This window comes from Gracilinanus agilis, chromosome 1, assembly GCF_016433145.1.
Source record: "Gracilinanus agilis isolate LMUSP501 chromosome 1, AgileGrace, whole genome shotgun sequence".
Lineage (NCBI taxonomy): Eukaryota > Metazoa > Chordata > Mammalia > Didelphimorphia > Didelphidae > Gracilinanus > Gracilinanus agilis.
Genome location: NC_058130.1, coordinates 380,064,419 through 380,081,745, shown reverse-complemented (window position 1 = coordinate 380,081,745; position 17,327 = coordinate 380,064,419). Strand labels below are relative to the sequence as shown.

General features: G+C 36.2%; 1 protein-coding gene across 1 annotated transcript in view; it reads left to right on the top strand.

The window, feature by feature from the left end:
• Positions 1 to 17,327, top strand: part of EGFLAM (EGF like, fibronectin type III and laminin G domains) — a 261,725-nt gene that overhangs the window by 75,520 nt on the left and 168,878 nt on the right. The window contains exons 2-4 of the mRNA XM_044681387.1: positions 9,920 to 10,029; positions 10,887 to 10,970; positions 13,551 to 13,577. Coding sequence (XP_044537322.1) covers positions 9,920 to 10,029; positions 10,887 to 10,970; positions 13,551 to 13,577 — 221 coding nt within the window. The remainder of the gene's footprint in view (positions 1 to 9,919; positions 10,030 to 10,886; positions 10,971 to 13,550; positions 13,578 to 17,327) is intronic.

Below are 17,327 nucleotides of genomic sequence, written 5' to 3'. Positions count from 1 at the left end.
AAAAAAGTATTTATTGAAAACCAATCCCATGCCTGGCACTATGATACAGTCCCTGTCATAAGGAGTTTAAATCAGTTGAAAAGACAAGATAATAAAAAAAAACAATTAACAAACAAGATAGGACAATATACTGATTGAATAAGGAACTAGATTGCAGAGGACAGTCAATTAGAAAACTAAACAATATATAATAAGGCATTAATTACATAGTACATAAATAAAATACAAAATAAAGGAAGTAAAGTAAAGGTGCTGATTGGCTCAGTGTTTAAAGAGAGTGGAAAAGGTTAATAAGAGTGTGGAAAAGGTTTATAGGAGAGTAGGAAGGGCTAATAAATCCTTTATATATAAAATAAATACAACACTTCTACTTCAAGATTTTCATCTATGGCAGGGGGTCTCTGGAATGTAACTCCAGGGATAGGTGAGGGATCATTGTACTTACCAGCTCCCAGAAGGGGAGAAGAAAGAGAGGGAAGGAGATCATTTGTCTCACATAACTTCAGAAAACTTATGTGGAAAATTGTTATTACATGTAATTGGGAAAATAAAATATCCTCAAAAAAAGAGAGAAATGTGTTTTAAACTAGGCTCTACCACAAAGCAGCTGTGTGGCCTTGGGCATATTACAACTATTCAGTTTCCTTATCTCTAAAATAAGTACATTGACTTGGATGATTTCTAAATTCTATTCCATTTCTATTTATGAATCTAATATTTCAGATTCCTAGAACCAGAGGAAGTTTGCCATATTTTCATACATGCCCATTACAAGTTATTCCAACTCTAGGGATTTTACTTGAACCAATAAAAATTTATTTGTTCTCTATTTTTTCTTCTATATCCTCCACAAAGCCTTTTTTGAAGCTTCAAGTCAATATTGGATTTTTCTTCCTTTATTTTGTATTTTATTTATGTACTATATAATGATATCTAGAAGTTCATTACATTTGATTTTACCACAGTGTATCAGTCTCTGTGTACAAAGTTCTTCTGGCTCTACTCCTTTCACTCTGCATCAGTTCGTGGAGGTCATTCCAGTTCACATGGAATTCTTCCAGTTTATTATTCCTTTGAGCACAGTAGTATTCCATCACTAGCATATACCACAATTTGTTCAGCCATTCCCCAATTGAAGGGCATTCCCTCGTTTTCCAGTTTTTTGCTATTGCAAAAAGTGTGGCTATAAATATTTTGGTACAAGTCTTTTTATCTATGATCTCTTTGGTGTACAAACCCAGCAATGGTATGGCTGGATCAAAGGGCAGGCAGTCTTTTAGAGCTCTTTGGAAATAGTTCCAAATTGCCATCCAGAATGGTTGGATCAGTTCACAACTCCACCAGCAATGCATTAATATCCCAATTTTGCCACATCCCCTCCAACATTTATTACTTTTCACTGCTATCATTTTAGCCAATCTGCTAGGTGTGAGGTGATATCTCAGAGTTGTCTGTATTAGCAGCAATGCAATGACACAGGACAATTCTGAGGGATTTATGGAAAAGAACGCTACCCACATTCAGAGGAAGAACTACAGGAGTGGAAACACAGAAGAAAAACAACTGCTTGAACACATGGGTTGATGGGGACATGATTGGGGATGTAGACTCGAAACGACCACACCAATGCAACTATCAATAATATGGAAATAGGTCTTGATAGATGACACATGTTAAAACCAGTGGAAATGCTCGTTGGCTATGGTGGAGGGGGGGTTAAAGGGAGTGTAAGAACATGAATCATGTAACCATGGAAAAATTTTCTAAAAAATAAAAAAATTTTAAAAGAAAAAAAAACAAGGAAAAAACCAATTATGTCTAGAGCAGGAAGGATGGCATAATGTAATGGAAAAATGATTGGATTTGGAGTCAGAGGAACTGAGTTCAAAACCTGGTGCTGCTGTTATTAATTACCTTTTAACCTTGGATAAGTATGTTTACCACATTGGTCCTCAGTTTCCAGTAAAATGGCAAAATTGACCTAGATCATCTTGAAAATGACTTCTATCTCTTAATCTGTGATCCAGTTGTTTTTTTCTCTAGGCTTCTCTGTTTGTTGACTAATGAAAAGAGAAGCTATTTTTAAGGCTTCTTCATTTTAAAAATCTTGTCTTATTTCTATCTTTTATTTTATACCTCCAGTTCTAAATATTCAAGCTTCCCTTTCCCAGTGATCCATCCCTTAAAGAGATAAAGAAATAAAAATGCAGTTCAGCAAAATCAACCAATTTATCAGCCTTGTCATATTCAACAGCCATTGTTCATATATTTTTTAAAATTTCTTCTTTTGAGTCCATTCTTGGTCATTATAATTGCACAGTATTTTGTGGCTTTCCCCTTTTTACATTTACACTATTGTAGTCATGTTTTTTGTTTTCCTGGTTCTGCTTACGTCACTCTGTATGAATTCATATGGAATTCTACATATTCTACATATTCTTCATATTTGTCATTTCTTATGACACAGGAATATTCCATTACATCCTTGAATCACAATTTATAGAAGTCATTGTTGATGGTATCCATTACAGATTTTCCAGTAACTATTTTCCTAAGCACAAATACCCTAAGAAGCCAAGAATAGAGCCTTCCTATACTCCAACTGTACCTTCCCCATTCAGTATCTGATCCCCACATCAAGCATGTCTATTAACACAAGTGGTGACATTGAAAGCAGAGAGAGTTCAGCTGTATTACTTGGTCCCCCTGTCTTCTAAGACCCTTCCTAATCTTTGGATGTTTTCTAGGTGAAACTTGGAGTACCACTAAATAGATATTTTGAAGTTAAATTTTTACTAATTTTTAAATATTTTTCCACGGTTACATGATTTGTTTTCTCTCTCCCCTCTTTTCCCTTTCCACTCCCAGAGCTGACAAGCAATTTCCCTGGGCTATACATGTGTTAACACTTGATACCTATTTCCATATTATTCATTTTTATAAAAGAGTAACCTTTTAAAACCAAAACTCCAAATCATATACCAATGTAAACAAGTGATAAATTATGTGTTTTCCTTCTGTATTTCTACTCCCACAGTTCTTTCTCTTGATGTGGATAGCAATCTTTGTCATAAGTCCCTCAGGATTGTCCTGGATCATTGCCTTGATACTAGTAGCAGAGTTGATTACATTTGATTGTCCCACAATGTTTCAGTTTCTATGTACCATGTTCTCCTGGCTTTGCTCATTTCACACTGCATCAGTTAATGGAGGTCTTTCCAGTTAATTTAGAAATCAAGCAGTTCATCATTCCTTAGAGCACAATAATATTCCGTCACCATCACATACCACAATTTGTTCAGTCATTCCCGAATCAAGAGACATTCACTCATTTTCCAGTTTTTTTTTGCCACCACAAAGAGCGTAGCTATGAATATTTTCATACTTTTTATTATCTCTTTGGGGTAAAAACATATTGTTATATCAAAGAGCATGCATTCTTTTAAAGTGGGGTTCTTTTTTTATTTTAACTGTTATCTTCTGTCTTAGAATCAATACTATTGGTTCCAAGAAAGAGGAGCAATAAGAGATAGGTATTTGTGGTTAAGTGACTTGCCCAGATCACACAGCTAGGAAGTATCTGAGATAAGATTTGAACCCAGGACCTCCTGTCTCTGGTTCTAGCTTTCTATCCCCTGAGCTACCTAGCTGCCTCAGTAAGTAGGATTTTGATAATAAGAACATCATAAAGAGATAATAGTAAGGCTGACTAGACATATTTCTAGCCGTTTTCTAGTTATTAAGAGTTTCTGAAATGGCCAGATGACTCAAACTATGTACTTTCTCAGGCCAAATTTTCCTGTTGCCTTGAAGGCATCACCTTAGAAATGACTATGATGGGAAGATTCCTGGTGACTTATTCATTGAAGCCTTAATAAGACTAGATGGGGTAAGCTTCTAAAATATGGTAAACATGCCTTGTGTGGTTTTTTAGTCCATTCAGAATTTCCTGATTATTTTAGTTAGTTTGGGCAATTTTCTTTCCATCTGCATCTGTGGATATAACCTGGTTCATTTTGTAAAAATCAAATAATTCAAGAGCTAGCAATGTATTTCTGTTACAGATTATATTTTTATTTATGTTTTGGGGTACTTTTATGAATCACATTACAAAAGCAATTATATCAGAAATGCATTGCTCAGGAAGCTGAATTGAAGTATTTTATTAAATAAAATTAACACAGGAAATTGGCCTAATTATTCAGAAAGTTGAGATGCAAATTGTATAGTGTAGTGCAGTGAAGCCAATATTTTGACAGCCCCAGTGTAGAGTTTACCAACGGTGCTGGGAAATGGTTTTTATCCCTATGACTTTCAGAAAGTACAGCTTTCAACTTATGAAAGTACTTTAGAATGTATTATATAAAAAATACCTTTCGCCTTTTAAAGGCCACAGTTCATCAAAACTGGCTCAGTATTTCCTTTTTCTGCCATTGCTAACCACTGCTAATTAAATAGGAAATGTTATTTTGTCTTAAAGTTTAGAAACCATATACACAGGCTTGTCTAACCCTCATTTAAATTTGTCACACATGTGAGTGACCTTTGAAAACAACCTGATTTCATTCCGCAATGAGTAAGCACAAGCACTTTGTTATGCTATGGTATAGAAGGTCACAGAAAGAGTAGATGTTTAAAATCATCACAAAAACATTTATTTGGAGACAAATTGTTTCCGTCTGCTCGCCGTTAAGGATGTTTGAGAGTCATGAATCTGATTTCACAAATGTGGCTTATTGCCACCAATGACTTCCTAAGCTTAGTTCTAGGAGATATATGAAAATACCTTCAGAGGGGTTATGGTCTTGTCATTAGTGTGAAGAACAGGAAAAGGACCTTGAGAGGATCATTTGGCTCAAATTCCCACCCCCAGTTTCTTGCCCAGCATTTCCCAAACTAATTTGACCATTGAACTTTGAAATATGCTGAAAGGACTCATAAATTCAAATCCAGGGGGACTGAGAGTAGAGAATATTTCCCTACTCCCACTCCTGCCCCCACTCTTTTCCCCAAGGAAAATAAATGAGGGAAGATTTCAGGGAAATTTTGGACAAATAGAGGAAGTTAATCCTATTTTCATATCCCCTCAGATTGCCATACATAAATATTTTTGATGCATTCATGCTTTCATGGGTAAGTAACAACCTCCCTGAATCTCATTCAATTTGCTAAGACTCTGCTTTAGCTGCCTTATGATCTTCATCAATGTAGTGATAATAGATTCATCGATTTAGAGCTGTCCCACACCTTCATTTTATAGCTAAGGAAACTGAGGTATGGAGCAGTTAAGTGATTTACCAAAGATTGAATATGTCTACCTCTAGAGAAAGAACTGATAGATAGAAATAAAAAAGACATAATTTTAGATATACTTATGTCTTTGTCAAATTATGCCTTTTCTAGTGTAGGGAAGGGAGGGAGGGAAGGAGATACCTAGGCATTTTCATATAACAAATAAACAAATTCGAGCCCTTCTTTAACAAAAGTCACACAGGTAGGAAATAGCATATCTGAGATCCAAACCCAGCTCCTCTGACTCAATATCCAATGTCCTTTCTACCACCTAAATCATGGGTCTTTGATATATTGCCAGAATTGCATATGAAATGTTTTAGAACTCTCTCTCTCTATATATATATATATCTCTAGAATGAGATTTTCCTTATAGAACTCATCATTATGTGTTGTTAAAACTCAGGAGTCAGTGGAAGAGAGTTTGAGACATGCTGCTTTTGCCCAGAGGGTTAGGCATGACAATTTACTGCAGTGGAGCCCCATACCATACACCATTACACAGAGAAATATGAGCATGAGACTTATCAGTGTCCAGAAGAAGCTCCATATAGGGCTTCTCATGGAGAAGATCAATCCTGGTTCTTAACGGTTGCCACATCTCATTTGTCCCAGCCACTGCTTCCTTCACCTCTATTGTTTCTTCTTCCTCCCATCCCTTAGTATTATAGAATCAGAGAAACACAGACCCTTAAAGCTAGAAAGGATCCTAGTGATAATCTGCCTAATGATCTCATTTTATAGTCAAGGAAACTGAAGCTAAGCAACATTGAATGACTTGCCCATGGTCACTGGCTAGTTAACATCAAAGCTATGAGTCAAGGTTCCTGACTTGGAGTTTGGCACACTAGAAGCCACCATACCCCCATGATCTGTCTTTCTCAAGGTTAAAGGTTAATAGGGAAGGAAGTTTTGGGCATTAGCAGATTTGGAACAGCTGGAAACACATATAGAAGTAGGTCTACTGGAGTCAATGGTCTTCTGATAGTGGGTCGACCCCCCAGGAAAATCCTTCATTCTCCCCCAATTTTGATGGCCCTGTTTCTCTTATGGTAAAGCAGTAATTATGATTATACCATTCCATGTTGAAAATCCAGCAAATTTGTCCTAGAAAGCTGAACTTTTCTTAAAACTCTAACAGTGAGTATTGCTTCAGGGCCTGTTTATTTGGGTCCTCATGCCCATGCATTAAGCTCTCTCATCCACTTCATCATGATATATTCCTCCCATATCAGAACTCCTTTTGTTTTTACTTAGTGGCATGTGATTTAAGCTCTGCAGTGGCAGCCAAAAACATCATTGTCTTTCGATCTCTTTTTCCCAGCCTCCCTTCTTACATTTTTCTAAGTAGGATACAGTGTGGTACAGTGGAAAGAGGATCCCTGGCATCTCTACTACATGTCTTTTAGGGAAGGCATCATAGAACTCTAGAAAGAGTTCTAGGTTTGGAGAACTTGAGTTCAGGTACCCCCTCTAATAATCATTTGCTATGTGTCCTTGGGGGAAACAATCAACAAATTTATTAAATACCTCTCTATTTTCATGTATAAAATAAGAGAGTTGGATTAAATATAGTGATGGAAAAACTAAAATAGAAATCTCTGTAGGCCATTTTTTATTTAGAAACCCACAAATTAACTTTATCTATGCTGTGTTATATTTTTTATTTTGTCAAACATTTCCCAATTACATGTAATCTGGTTGAGCATACTCAGAAGTTTTGCTGTCCATTATCAATGAGTTTGACATCACTGGACAAGGTGGCTTCTGAGGTTCTTTCCAACTATAAATCTATTTTCCTGTGCCAATGATTCTACTCTTATCTGTGATACTTTGACTTTATCTTTGTCACTGTCATCATCTTTGCCCTCTCCTCCTCATCATCATCCTTTTTCTCCTCCTCCCACTCTTCCCCTCCTTTTCCTTTTTACCTTGTGACCTTGGAAATATCACTTAAATTCCATGAACCTTCATTTCCTCATTAGTAGAATGGGGGGTTAGACAATATTCTCTGAGGTCCCTTTCAGCTCTAAATCTACGATTCCATGGTAAATCCAGATCAAATGCCATCTTCTCCATGATATCTAAAGATGACAGCTCTCTTCCCTGAATTCCATTAATTCTTTGTACTTGTCTTAATTCACTTTTACATTCTACCTTTCATTACAGTAAATTATTTCTATAGCTTATCTTCTAACTATGAAGCTCTGTGAGCTTCAAAAGGACAGACTGTTCTGCCCACAGCACCGAGCACAAAGCTTTAATCATAATAGGTATTCAATAAGTGTTTGTACATTGAATTAATGAATGAATGAATCATAGTCAAAGACTGTATTTTCAAAGACCTATCCTTACCATCATCTTACAATGCCAGTTTTTGTTTGTAGGTTGTCCTGTTTCTTAATTGTCAATTTTATGCAGATATCAGGTTCTTCTCCATGTGTGCAGGGTGATAATATAGGCTGGGATGTCCTTTTCTATAATATCCCAGGGGGAAAATCCAAATATGCAGTTTGCCATAGGATGAAAAAAAAGAAAGAAAAGTTGTACTCCAGAGAACATTCACTTTTATTTTTAAATTATTGTCATTTCCTTGAAGTATTCTGTGTCTGAGTGGCTGGAGAGTCACACTACTTGGAGCTTTTTGCACGTAGGAGTGCCTCAATAAATGCTAATTAATGATTTAAGATGGCATAATTTACAAAAATGAATAGCTTTCTTGCTGGGGCTCATTCATTTTACAGTACAGTTGGTCATTATTTTGCACAGATATACATTTTGTTGTTTTGTCAAGCTAATAGACTTGCTCAGCTAATTGCATGCTATTTTGGGTGTTCTTATCTGGGAGATAGACTCTGTATGAAAAAAAATTGTCTGTTTTAACTCAAATAGGAGTAATTAAGCTGATGTTTTATTATAGATTTTCTCAAGTAACAAAGGACACATGTCTGTACACAAGATCATGGGTATACATTCATATAAGTACCTTTATATTATTACATAAATAATCTTTGAAATGAGAGACAATTCTAAGCCATACTATAGTATGTGCCAGCTTTCAACTCTTTTAACATATACATTTTATTGATGCTTTTTGCCTTTAACTGTCAAGTATTTAAAATTCTTTCCTCCATATTGAATTCTTCCACATGACAGAGAAAAATAGATACAGTGGCCAACACATCAGTCTTGTCTGACAATTTATGCTATATTCCATAACCATAATTCTGTACTTCTGGGAAAAAGAGGAGTAAAGTACATTTTTTATTCTTCTTTGAGACAATGCAATCATTATATCCACATAATACTTTGTGTCCTGATCATCCTCTGCCTCTCTGTCAGGCCAGAGGAGGGATATTTCATTGGGACCTACATTGGTTTTTCAGTTACTTAGATTTCCTTTCAGCAACCTTTACATTTATGCTGGTATAGGTGTAGTGATATGATCCTCTTGGTTCTGCATATTTTGCTTTGCATCAGGTCATGGAAATTTTCCTCTGTAGCTATGAATTCCTCATATTTGTCTTCTTAATATACAATAATATCTGGTTATAGTAACATACAATACTTTTTTCCATCTATTCCCCATTTGAAGGAAAGCCAACCATTTTGGTTCTTTGATACCACATACACTACTCATACTACCCCTGCTACATATGCTACTCATACTTCTGAGTATTCTTTTTTTTACTTTTTGTATATTCATATACCTGAGTATACTTTTTGTATACACATAAGAATGAGTATGCTGTGAGTATACATACACTATTTATACTATAAGTATGTCGATATATATTAGATAATTTGTTATTCTCTGACTTTCTTGTGATATATGGAATAATGGGATTACTGTGTCAAAGGATATGGACAGTTTAGCCACTTGTCTTACATAAAATTGTTAGCCAGATAGATTCATAGCTCCTCCAGAAATTCACAAGTGGGCCTATTTTTCCCACAGGCATTCCAACATTGACTGTTCCTAACTTTTCTTATAACTTATGTACTTGAATTTCTCAAACATTGGCCAGCTGTTTAGATCTGAATTCTCCATTACTGAATGTGACACTGAGGACAGTAACATTCTTATTAAAGTATCTGTAAAACTCTAAAGGAAAATCTCCCTTGCATTAATTCTTACCAGAGAAGTAACTGGTGGTTTCCCCAGAGGAAATGCAGCAGATGTTCTCCTGCAGATCTGTGGGTGAATCTATGATTATTGCCTTTGGTTTTTGTTCTGTGTAGGTTCTCAGATTTTTTCTTTTTGGGCAGCTTTGAGTTTATTATATAGATCTTTAAACTCAGAAATACATTGATCAATGGTAGATGATCTTAAAGTCTCAAATCAGTCCATAACTAAATACCTGACAGGGATAGGATCAAGATATTCTCATCCCAGAGTCTTCTTTGTGGTGTCTAAGACCTCAAAGAACATGGAAGGGATTTGATCAAAAGATCCTGGGTTAATTTCCCAGAAAAAATCCAACATGGTAAAATACATTGACTCTAGACAGCCTTCTTTTCAAAGAATAGATTTTGAATTTTTTCTGGATTTCTAGATTTTCTCCTTAACAACTAGATAAAACTTCCCTTGGACCTTCTAATGCAATATCCTTTTGTTTTGAGGTAGGCAGACTGGGTCCCCCTGTTGATATCCTGTTGGACTCTTTAAACTGTTCAGCTTTCCGAGCTCAATGGAGAATGCCACATCATCACACCAGTCTCATCACTGGATATACTGTGAGTATATAGACTTGGTAATTGTTAAAAGTAGAATGCCTGCCTTTTTTCTGAAATACTTTACCTTCCATCTTAGAATCAATAATGTGAGTTGGTTCCAAGAGATAAGAATGCTAAAGACTAGACAGTGGGGGTTAAGTGACTTGCCTAGGGTCACCCAGCTAAGAAGTGTCTGATGCTAGATTTGAACCCAGTATCTCCCATCTTTAGACCCAGATCTCTATCTACTGAGCCATCGAGCTGCCCCCAAATGTCTGTTTTTCCAGTGTCTGTCAATCTTCTCCTTCCTTCCTGTCTCTGGGTTAAACAAGCAGCCCTAATTCTAGTTGCATCACTACTCTGGAAATGCCCCATTCTTCCAATAGCCTTGAAACGAGGGCAGAAACAGCTTATTCCAGCATGTTTATAAGCTACAATCGAGTTAGTCAAACACCTCTGTGGTTCCTTCTTGATTCATAGCTTCAGGCCAGGTTTAATAGAGGTGGTAGATATGGTCTATCAAGTTTGGAAAGACAGAGCATGTTTGTAGGAAACAAATAGAAAGCTGTTACAAAACACCCTACTGGTAAGTGAAAAAGAATGTCAGCAGTGGATCCAATCACTAGGCACTGAGGGAGCTCAAAGGAAAGTGATATAAGGTTTTTAAGGGAAAGTCATCTATTTAATATGATCTGAAGTAGGTTACTGTGTAAATAAAGTGTATGGGAGGATGGGGGAACAAATGGAAGGGGATGTGGAGGAAGCAATGAAACGTGAGGAATTAATTCCCTGCAGCTTTTAGTGAAATTAGAGCAGTATGTATTCTGTAAGAAAACCTTTGCACTCCTGTTGACCCCAGTTAACTATATTTCTTCAAGGTGTTTTACTCTGAGGCCAGGGAGGACAAATTCCTCCACCAGATGTCACAAGATGTGCCTGTCAATGAGGACATACTCAATATGGTGAGTATCCCCATCACAAGCAACATCTCTTGGATGCGATATGAACGTCAATGGCGGTAAGGGTGCGCCCAATAGTGAGCAGTGGGAATTAGAATATCTCTTGTCCTTTAAGTATGATTTTCCTTAAATTTGCATGTTGGAGAGGTGGGAGACTACTAATTCAGGACACAGTGTACACAATCAGATAGGGCCATTGTATCTGATATTTGTACTTATTTTCCCCTTTGTTTCCTTGATTGTTTTCTTTGAAGGTTTGATCTAGAGGAGGAGTTGGGGTTTCATTGTTTTGTTTCCCAAAATGACAGTGATATAATGACAAAAGTCATCAACATGATGTGTTTTTAAAAAATAAGGAAAAATATGTGTGGTATGCCTCTGAACATTTAGACATTTGCAGAAAGTATAATAGTTAAAATTTTCCTGTTTTCTACTTCTAAGTCTTTTTGTCAATGATTCTGAAAACAATTTCTTTAAAGTCGTTTTCCTTTTCCGCATAAAGTTCAATTTTGATCTTTTAGAGCTAACTCCCAGGAAAGCTTTAAAAGTAAAAATGTCAAATCTGAATGTTCCTAAATGCCTGAAGAGACACAATGAAGAGAACAATGTATTTTCACTATATTTTAAAATGGTTCTCTTTGATTTTTCTCTCTCCTATTACTCTATCCTTCCATTTTCTTGTAGTTTTTCTTCATTCCGTTATGTGTTCTCACCTTTCTTCTTTGAGCAAATTTTTATTCTTTAACATTTTCTTTCCTTTTTGCCCCTAATTTTTAATTTGGGGAGTATATACTTTGTTTTTCCCATCAACTTCATTTCCAAACCTATTCCCCCTTTTCCTACACTGAAAGCTATTCTTTATAATAAACAATTAAAAAAAGAAGAAACAAAAGACTACTCAGTAAAACTATTCATTATCCTTGGGCATATTCTGTACCACCTTTTCTCATTCTCAGTATTCTCTCTGTCTCTGTCTTTGTTTCTATTTCTGTTTCTCTCTTTTTCAATTTCTCTCTGTCTGTGTCTCTCCATCTCTTTCTCTCTCTCTCTCTCTCTCTCAATCTCTCTCTCTCTCTCTCTCTCTCTCTCTCTCTCTCTCTCTCTCTCTCTCTCTCTCTCTCTCTCTCTCTCTCTGTCTTCTCTCTCCCCGTCTCCCCCCCCCCCAAGTGGGGGCTGCCAAAACAGAAACTGCACCTCCTACCTGGGACTGGCAAAGAATTGGGATACTGGTCTCAAGGCTTTGAAGTTAAAAAGTTCCTATTGTTTTTTCTTAACACAAGAGTTTCCTGCCAGATTCTAGTCATTTTTCTCATCCTGCTGACATCAACAAGCATTTACTATGTAGCTGATTCCTTTTGTTCCCTGTTTAAGCAATTAGTTTGGGACTAGTTGATAAAGGGGATATAACAGAATTATATAACATTGTCCTTGCCCATGAGCTACCTAGAGTCTCTTTGGAAAGAGAAGATATGAAACAGTGAATAGCCCAAGTCTTTAAGGAATGGTCATTAAATGTTGAATTATGAGTCATAGATTAGAAATGTTAGAGGTGCTCAGAGAAGGGCAGAATTTGGTGTGGGCTACACTGGCGAAGGAAGATTTCATGGAAACAGGAATTTAAAGGAGTGTGAAGTGCTGGACTTAGAATTAATTATAGGACCTGAAATTCAAACCCCAGCTTTGCTACTTATAAGATCGAAGATTTAGAGCTAGAAGGGACCTTGGAGTCCATCGAGTCCATTTTACAGTAGATGTGACTTTGCTGGAGTCACGAAGATAATAAATCTCTAAGTTGAGATTTGAACTCAGGGTTTTCTAACTCCGGGTTCAGTGTCCTTTTTGCCAAACCACCTTGCTGTCTTACTATACTACCTGGATAAAATCTGTGTGGATTTGGACAAGTTACCTAATTTCTCTGGGCCTTCTCAGTTTCCTCTATGTTCATAGATTTGGAGCTGAAAAGAGGACTTTAGAGCTCATGTAGTCAAACCACTTCATTTTACAGAGAAGGAAATTGAGACTCAGAAAGGTTGCTCAAAATTAAACCAACAGGGGCAGCTAGTTGTCACAGTGGATAGAGAACCAGGTCTGGAGTCAGGAGGACCTGGATTTATATCTGACCTTAGACATTTCTTAGCTAAGTGACCATGGGCAAATCACTTAACCCTGATTGCATAGCCCTTGCCAAAAAAGAAGGTAAGGGTTAAATAAAAAAGATCCACCAGACAGCAATGATGTCTAAAATGGAAATAATAATACATTCACTCCTGTTCTTGCACGCTTCTCTAAGATGAAAGCACTTTGTATACTTTAAAATTCTGCAAAAATGTGATGTAAAAGTATTTGGCTGATGGAACAGGATAGAAAGGGCATCCCATTTGAATGGGACAAAGGTTCAAAGGTGAGAAAGGACTGGTGTGAATTAAAGGATTGGAAGGAAGGTTCTGGAGCAGTGGGTTTCCATAGGAATGACGTGAGTCTCCAACTCTGATGGGGGCACTAGAGGAGTAAGTTTTCAGACTGACCTTGAGGCTTTAGATATCCCATCATCCTTCATGCTGTTCTTTTCTTTTCCCTCTACAGGGTCCACTGAATGACCAGGCAGCTTTTGTAAGTATGCTTCACATGCTAATGTACCCATGATGCAAACTTTAAGAGTGTAGGTGGTCTCTTCTCATCAAAATATTGAAGTTGGCAGACACTCTTTTGATATTTATTAATCAGTCAGCCCAACCAGACAGTGCATATTGCTAGTGAGAGCAGAGACCGTGGAGTGTACAAGGTGAATTTTTAATCATTAAAAAAATAAGCCTCTTTTAGCCTTGCTGTGTGATGCTTCAGCTCACACAGCAATATAAGCATAAGATGCCCATTTTTTAAAAGATTGAAATAATTTAATCTCTGTCTCGAGGCCAGGTGAAATAGATTGGAAGAGAGAGAAAATATTTAAACTGGTAAAGTGTCACAATGGTTGGTTTTTCTTTTCCTTCTTTTCTCTTCACTTTACTCCCTCTGAATTGTTGCTGCACACAGTCTCAATTACTTCAGACATTTCTACAGGATGTAATCAATTCAACCAAACAGGAGTTGATTTTTGAAATTAGGATTTAAAGCTTGCCTACTGCAAGAGAAGTATTTGAGGTGAAAATGTTTGATTTTCTTGGTTAAGTTAAAAAAAGTAGGGAGAACTGATGCTCAGTTAGTCTGTTTCAATCAATAAAATGGCAGTTTTGTGGAGTTCTGATCCATTGCTTTGGTGGAAAGATTTGGAGTCTGTTGACCTAGGTTCAATTCCTACCCCTATCATTTCCCATATGACCTTGGGAATGACAATTAACCTTCCTGGGCCTCAGTTTCCCAATCTGTAAAATGAGTGGCTTGAACTGGAAGGTCTCTAAGATCCCTTCGAATTTGAGCTTTATGATGTTGCTTCAGCTAACTCTTCCCTTAGACTGAAATCCCTGTAAATACATTCATGAACCTAAACAGTTTTCAATCTGGGGATGAAAGTGGATGATTTAGCATTTTTAAGGTGAGAAATGAAAGGGATTTCTTGACAGTAGAGGAGGCTTTATGTAATGTGCTCATGCGGTGATGGAAAAAATACTTATCTGGAAGTCAGAATACTTCCGTTCTAATTTCAATTCTACCTCTAGCTGGTTTTATGAATTTGTGGAATTTAGATACCTGGGCAAATTGCTTGTCTCTCTGGGGTGCTCTTCAAAGTTTTCTCCACCTCTAAAATTCTAATAATTATTTGCATACTACTACTACCTGCAACTCACTCTCCTTTGCCCTTATTCTCAACAATTTTCCCTACAAACTAAATGTAGTTTTTTTTTGAAGCAAGAAGTCAGATAAAAACAAGTTCTGTTTCTACACAGAAAAGAAAAATATAATAACAATAAAAATGAAAAAAAACAGCCCCTACCCTTGGGGAGCTTACATTCCAACCCAGGAGAAAGAGTGTACACAGAAATACAAAATAATTTGGCAGAATAGAGCTGGGGAAGAAAGAGGAAAACCAAATTTGAGGAATTGCCACATTTGAATTCGAATGTTAGTTAACTTTCAACTGGTGCTATTTTCATAGATCACTTTGCTTTGTTAATCAGTCAATATTTATTAAGTGCTTACTATGTGTCAACAACTATATTAAACTCTGAGGATACAAAGGAATGCAAAAACAGGACATTTACATTTTAATAGTGAAGATATACAAATAACTATTAGTACCTACAACATACATACAGAGGAAATGCAAGGTAATCTCACAAGGAAGGTACTAGCACTAGAGATGGCTAGGAAAAATTTCTTTTTCTAAATAATATTTTATTTTCCCTCTATTATATGTAAAAACAATTCTTCTTTTAAAGTTTTGAGTTCCAAATTTCTCTCCTTTCTTTTGACTCTTCCTTCCTCACTTTCTCCCTATCCTTCCCCCTGAGACAGAAAGCAATCTGATATAGATATTAGTCATTCTGTGGAAGAGATCTCAAATGAGATGAAAGAGGAAAAGGAGGAAGAGAGGAGGAGAAAGAGCAAGAGGAGGAGGAGGAGGACAAGAAGAAGATGATGATGATATAGTATGTTTGAGAAAAAAAGGTGGGATTTGAGATGAGTTGAAGCCATGAAAAGGAGGAGTAAGAACATTCTAAACTTGATATGGAAGGTCCTGGGTTCAAATCTGAATTTGGACACTTCTTGCCTGTATGACCTGGGCAAGTCACATAACCAAAACTGCCTAGCCTTTACCTCTCTTTTTTCTTGGAACGAACACTTAGTATAGGTTCTTTCTTTCTTTCTTTCTTTCTTTCTTTCTTTCTTTCTTTCTTTCTTTCTTTCTTTCTTTCTTTCTTTCTTTCTTTCTTCTCTCTCTTTTTTTAATTCAAAAGTATTTTATTTTCTCAATTATGTGTAATAATAATTGTCAACATACATTTTCTAAAATTATAAAATCCAAACCATTTCCCTTCCTCAATTCCCTCCCCCAACTCAGAGATGGTAAGCAATTTGATCTGGCTATACATGTATTATCATGCAAAACACACTCCCACATTGCTAACTGTTGTAAGAGCACACCCATACAAAACTAATACTCCAAAATAAAACCATAAGTGGAAGATAGTATGCTTTGAAATACATCTGACTACAAAAGTTCTTTCTCTGTTGGATAGCATTCTTTATCATAAGTCCTTCAGAATTGTCCCAGATCATTGCATTGCTGAAAAATAGATACATTTTTCATAATTGATCATTGGACAATATTGCTGTTGTTGTGTACAGTGTTTTCCCAGTTCTGTTTATTTCACTGTGCATCAGTTCATGTAGATTTTTCTAGGTTTTTTAATGAAATCATCCTGCTTATCATTTATTATATATCTCAATAGTATTCCATCATCAACATATACCATGATTTGTTTGGCATTCCCCAGTTGATGGATAACACCACAAAAAGAGCTACTATATTTTTGTATGAGTACATCCTTTCCTCCTTTTTATGATTTCTGTGAACCAGTAGTGCTATTTTAGTAGGTCAAAGGATATGCACAGTTTTATGACCCTTTGGACATACTTCCAAATTGTTCCTCAGAATGGTTGGATTAGTTCACCACTCCACCAATAATGCATTAGTGTTCCTTAACTGTTATATTGACCAATCTGATAAGGTACCTCAGCATTTTTTTAAATGTTCATTTCTGTAATCAAGAGTGATTTAGAACATTTAAAAAATATGATCATTGATAGCTTTGATTTTTTTCATCTGAAAACTGCTTGTTCATATCTTTTTATTCTATGAATTTGACTTAGTTATCTATAGATTTGAGAAATTAGACCTTTGTCAGAGAAATTTATTATGAGTGGTTTCCCCAGTTTGTTTTCCCTTCTAATCTTGGTTACATTGGTTTTGTTTGTACAAAAGCTTTTTAATTTAATATAATTACAATATATTATACCTTATAGTCCTCTCTAGCTCATGTTTGCTCATAACTTAGTATAGATTCTAAGACAGAAGATAACGATTTAAAAAAATTTTTTTAAGCTTGTTATTTGATCCTGGAAGTAATAGGGAGCCAGTGGAGTTTTGAGGAGAGGAAGTAACAGGGTCAGACTTTAGAATGATCACTTTGGTCACTAAATGGAGGAGAAATTGGAGTGGGGCAATACTTGAGACAAGGAATCTAACCAGAAAGTCTGTTTCTGCTGGAATCAGTATCTTCACAGATCATCTACATGACTGGAATAAAAGACAAGTGATATCTTATGACTTCATTTCTGAACGTATATAGCATGGATCCCAGTAGGTTAGGAGAGTTGAGCAGCAAGGAAATGAATGGTTAGTTAGAACAGAAGAGAATA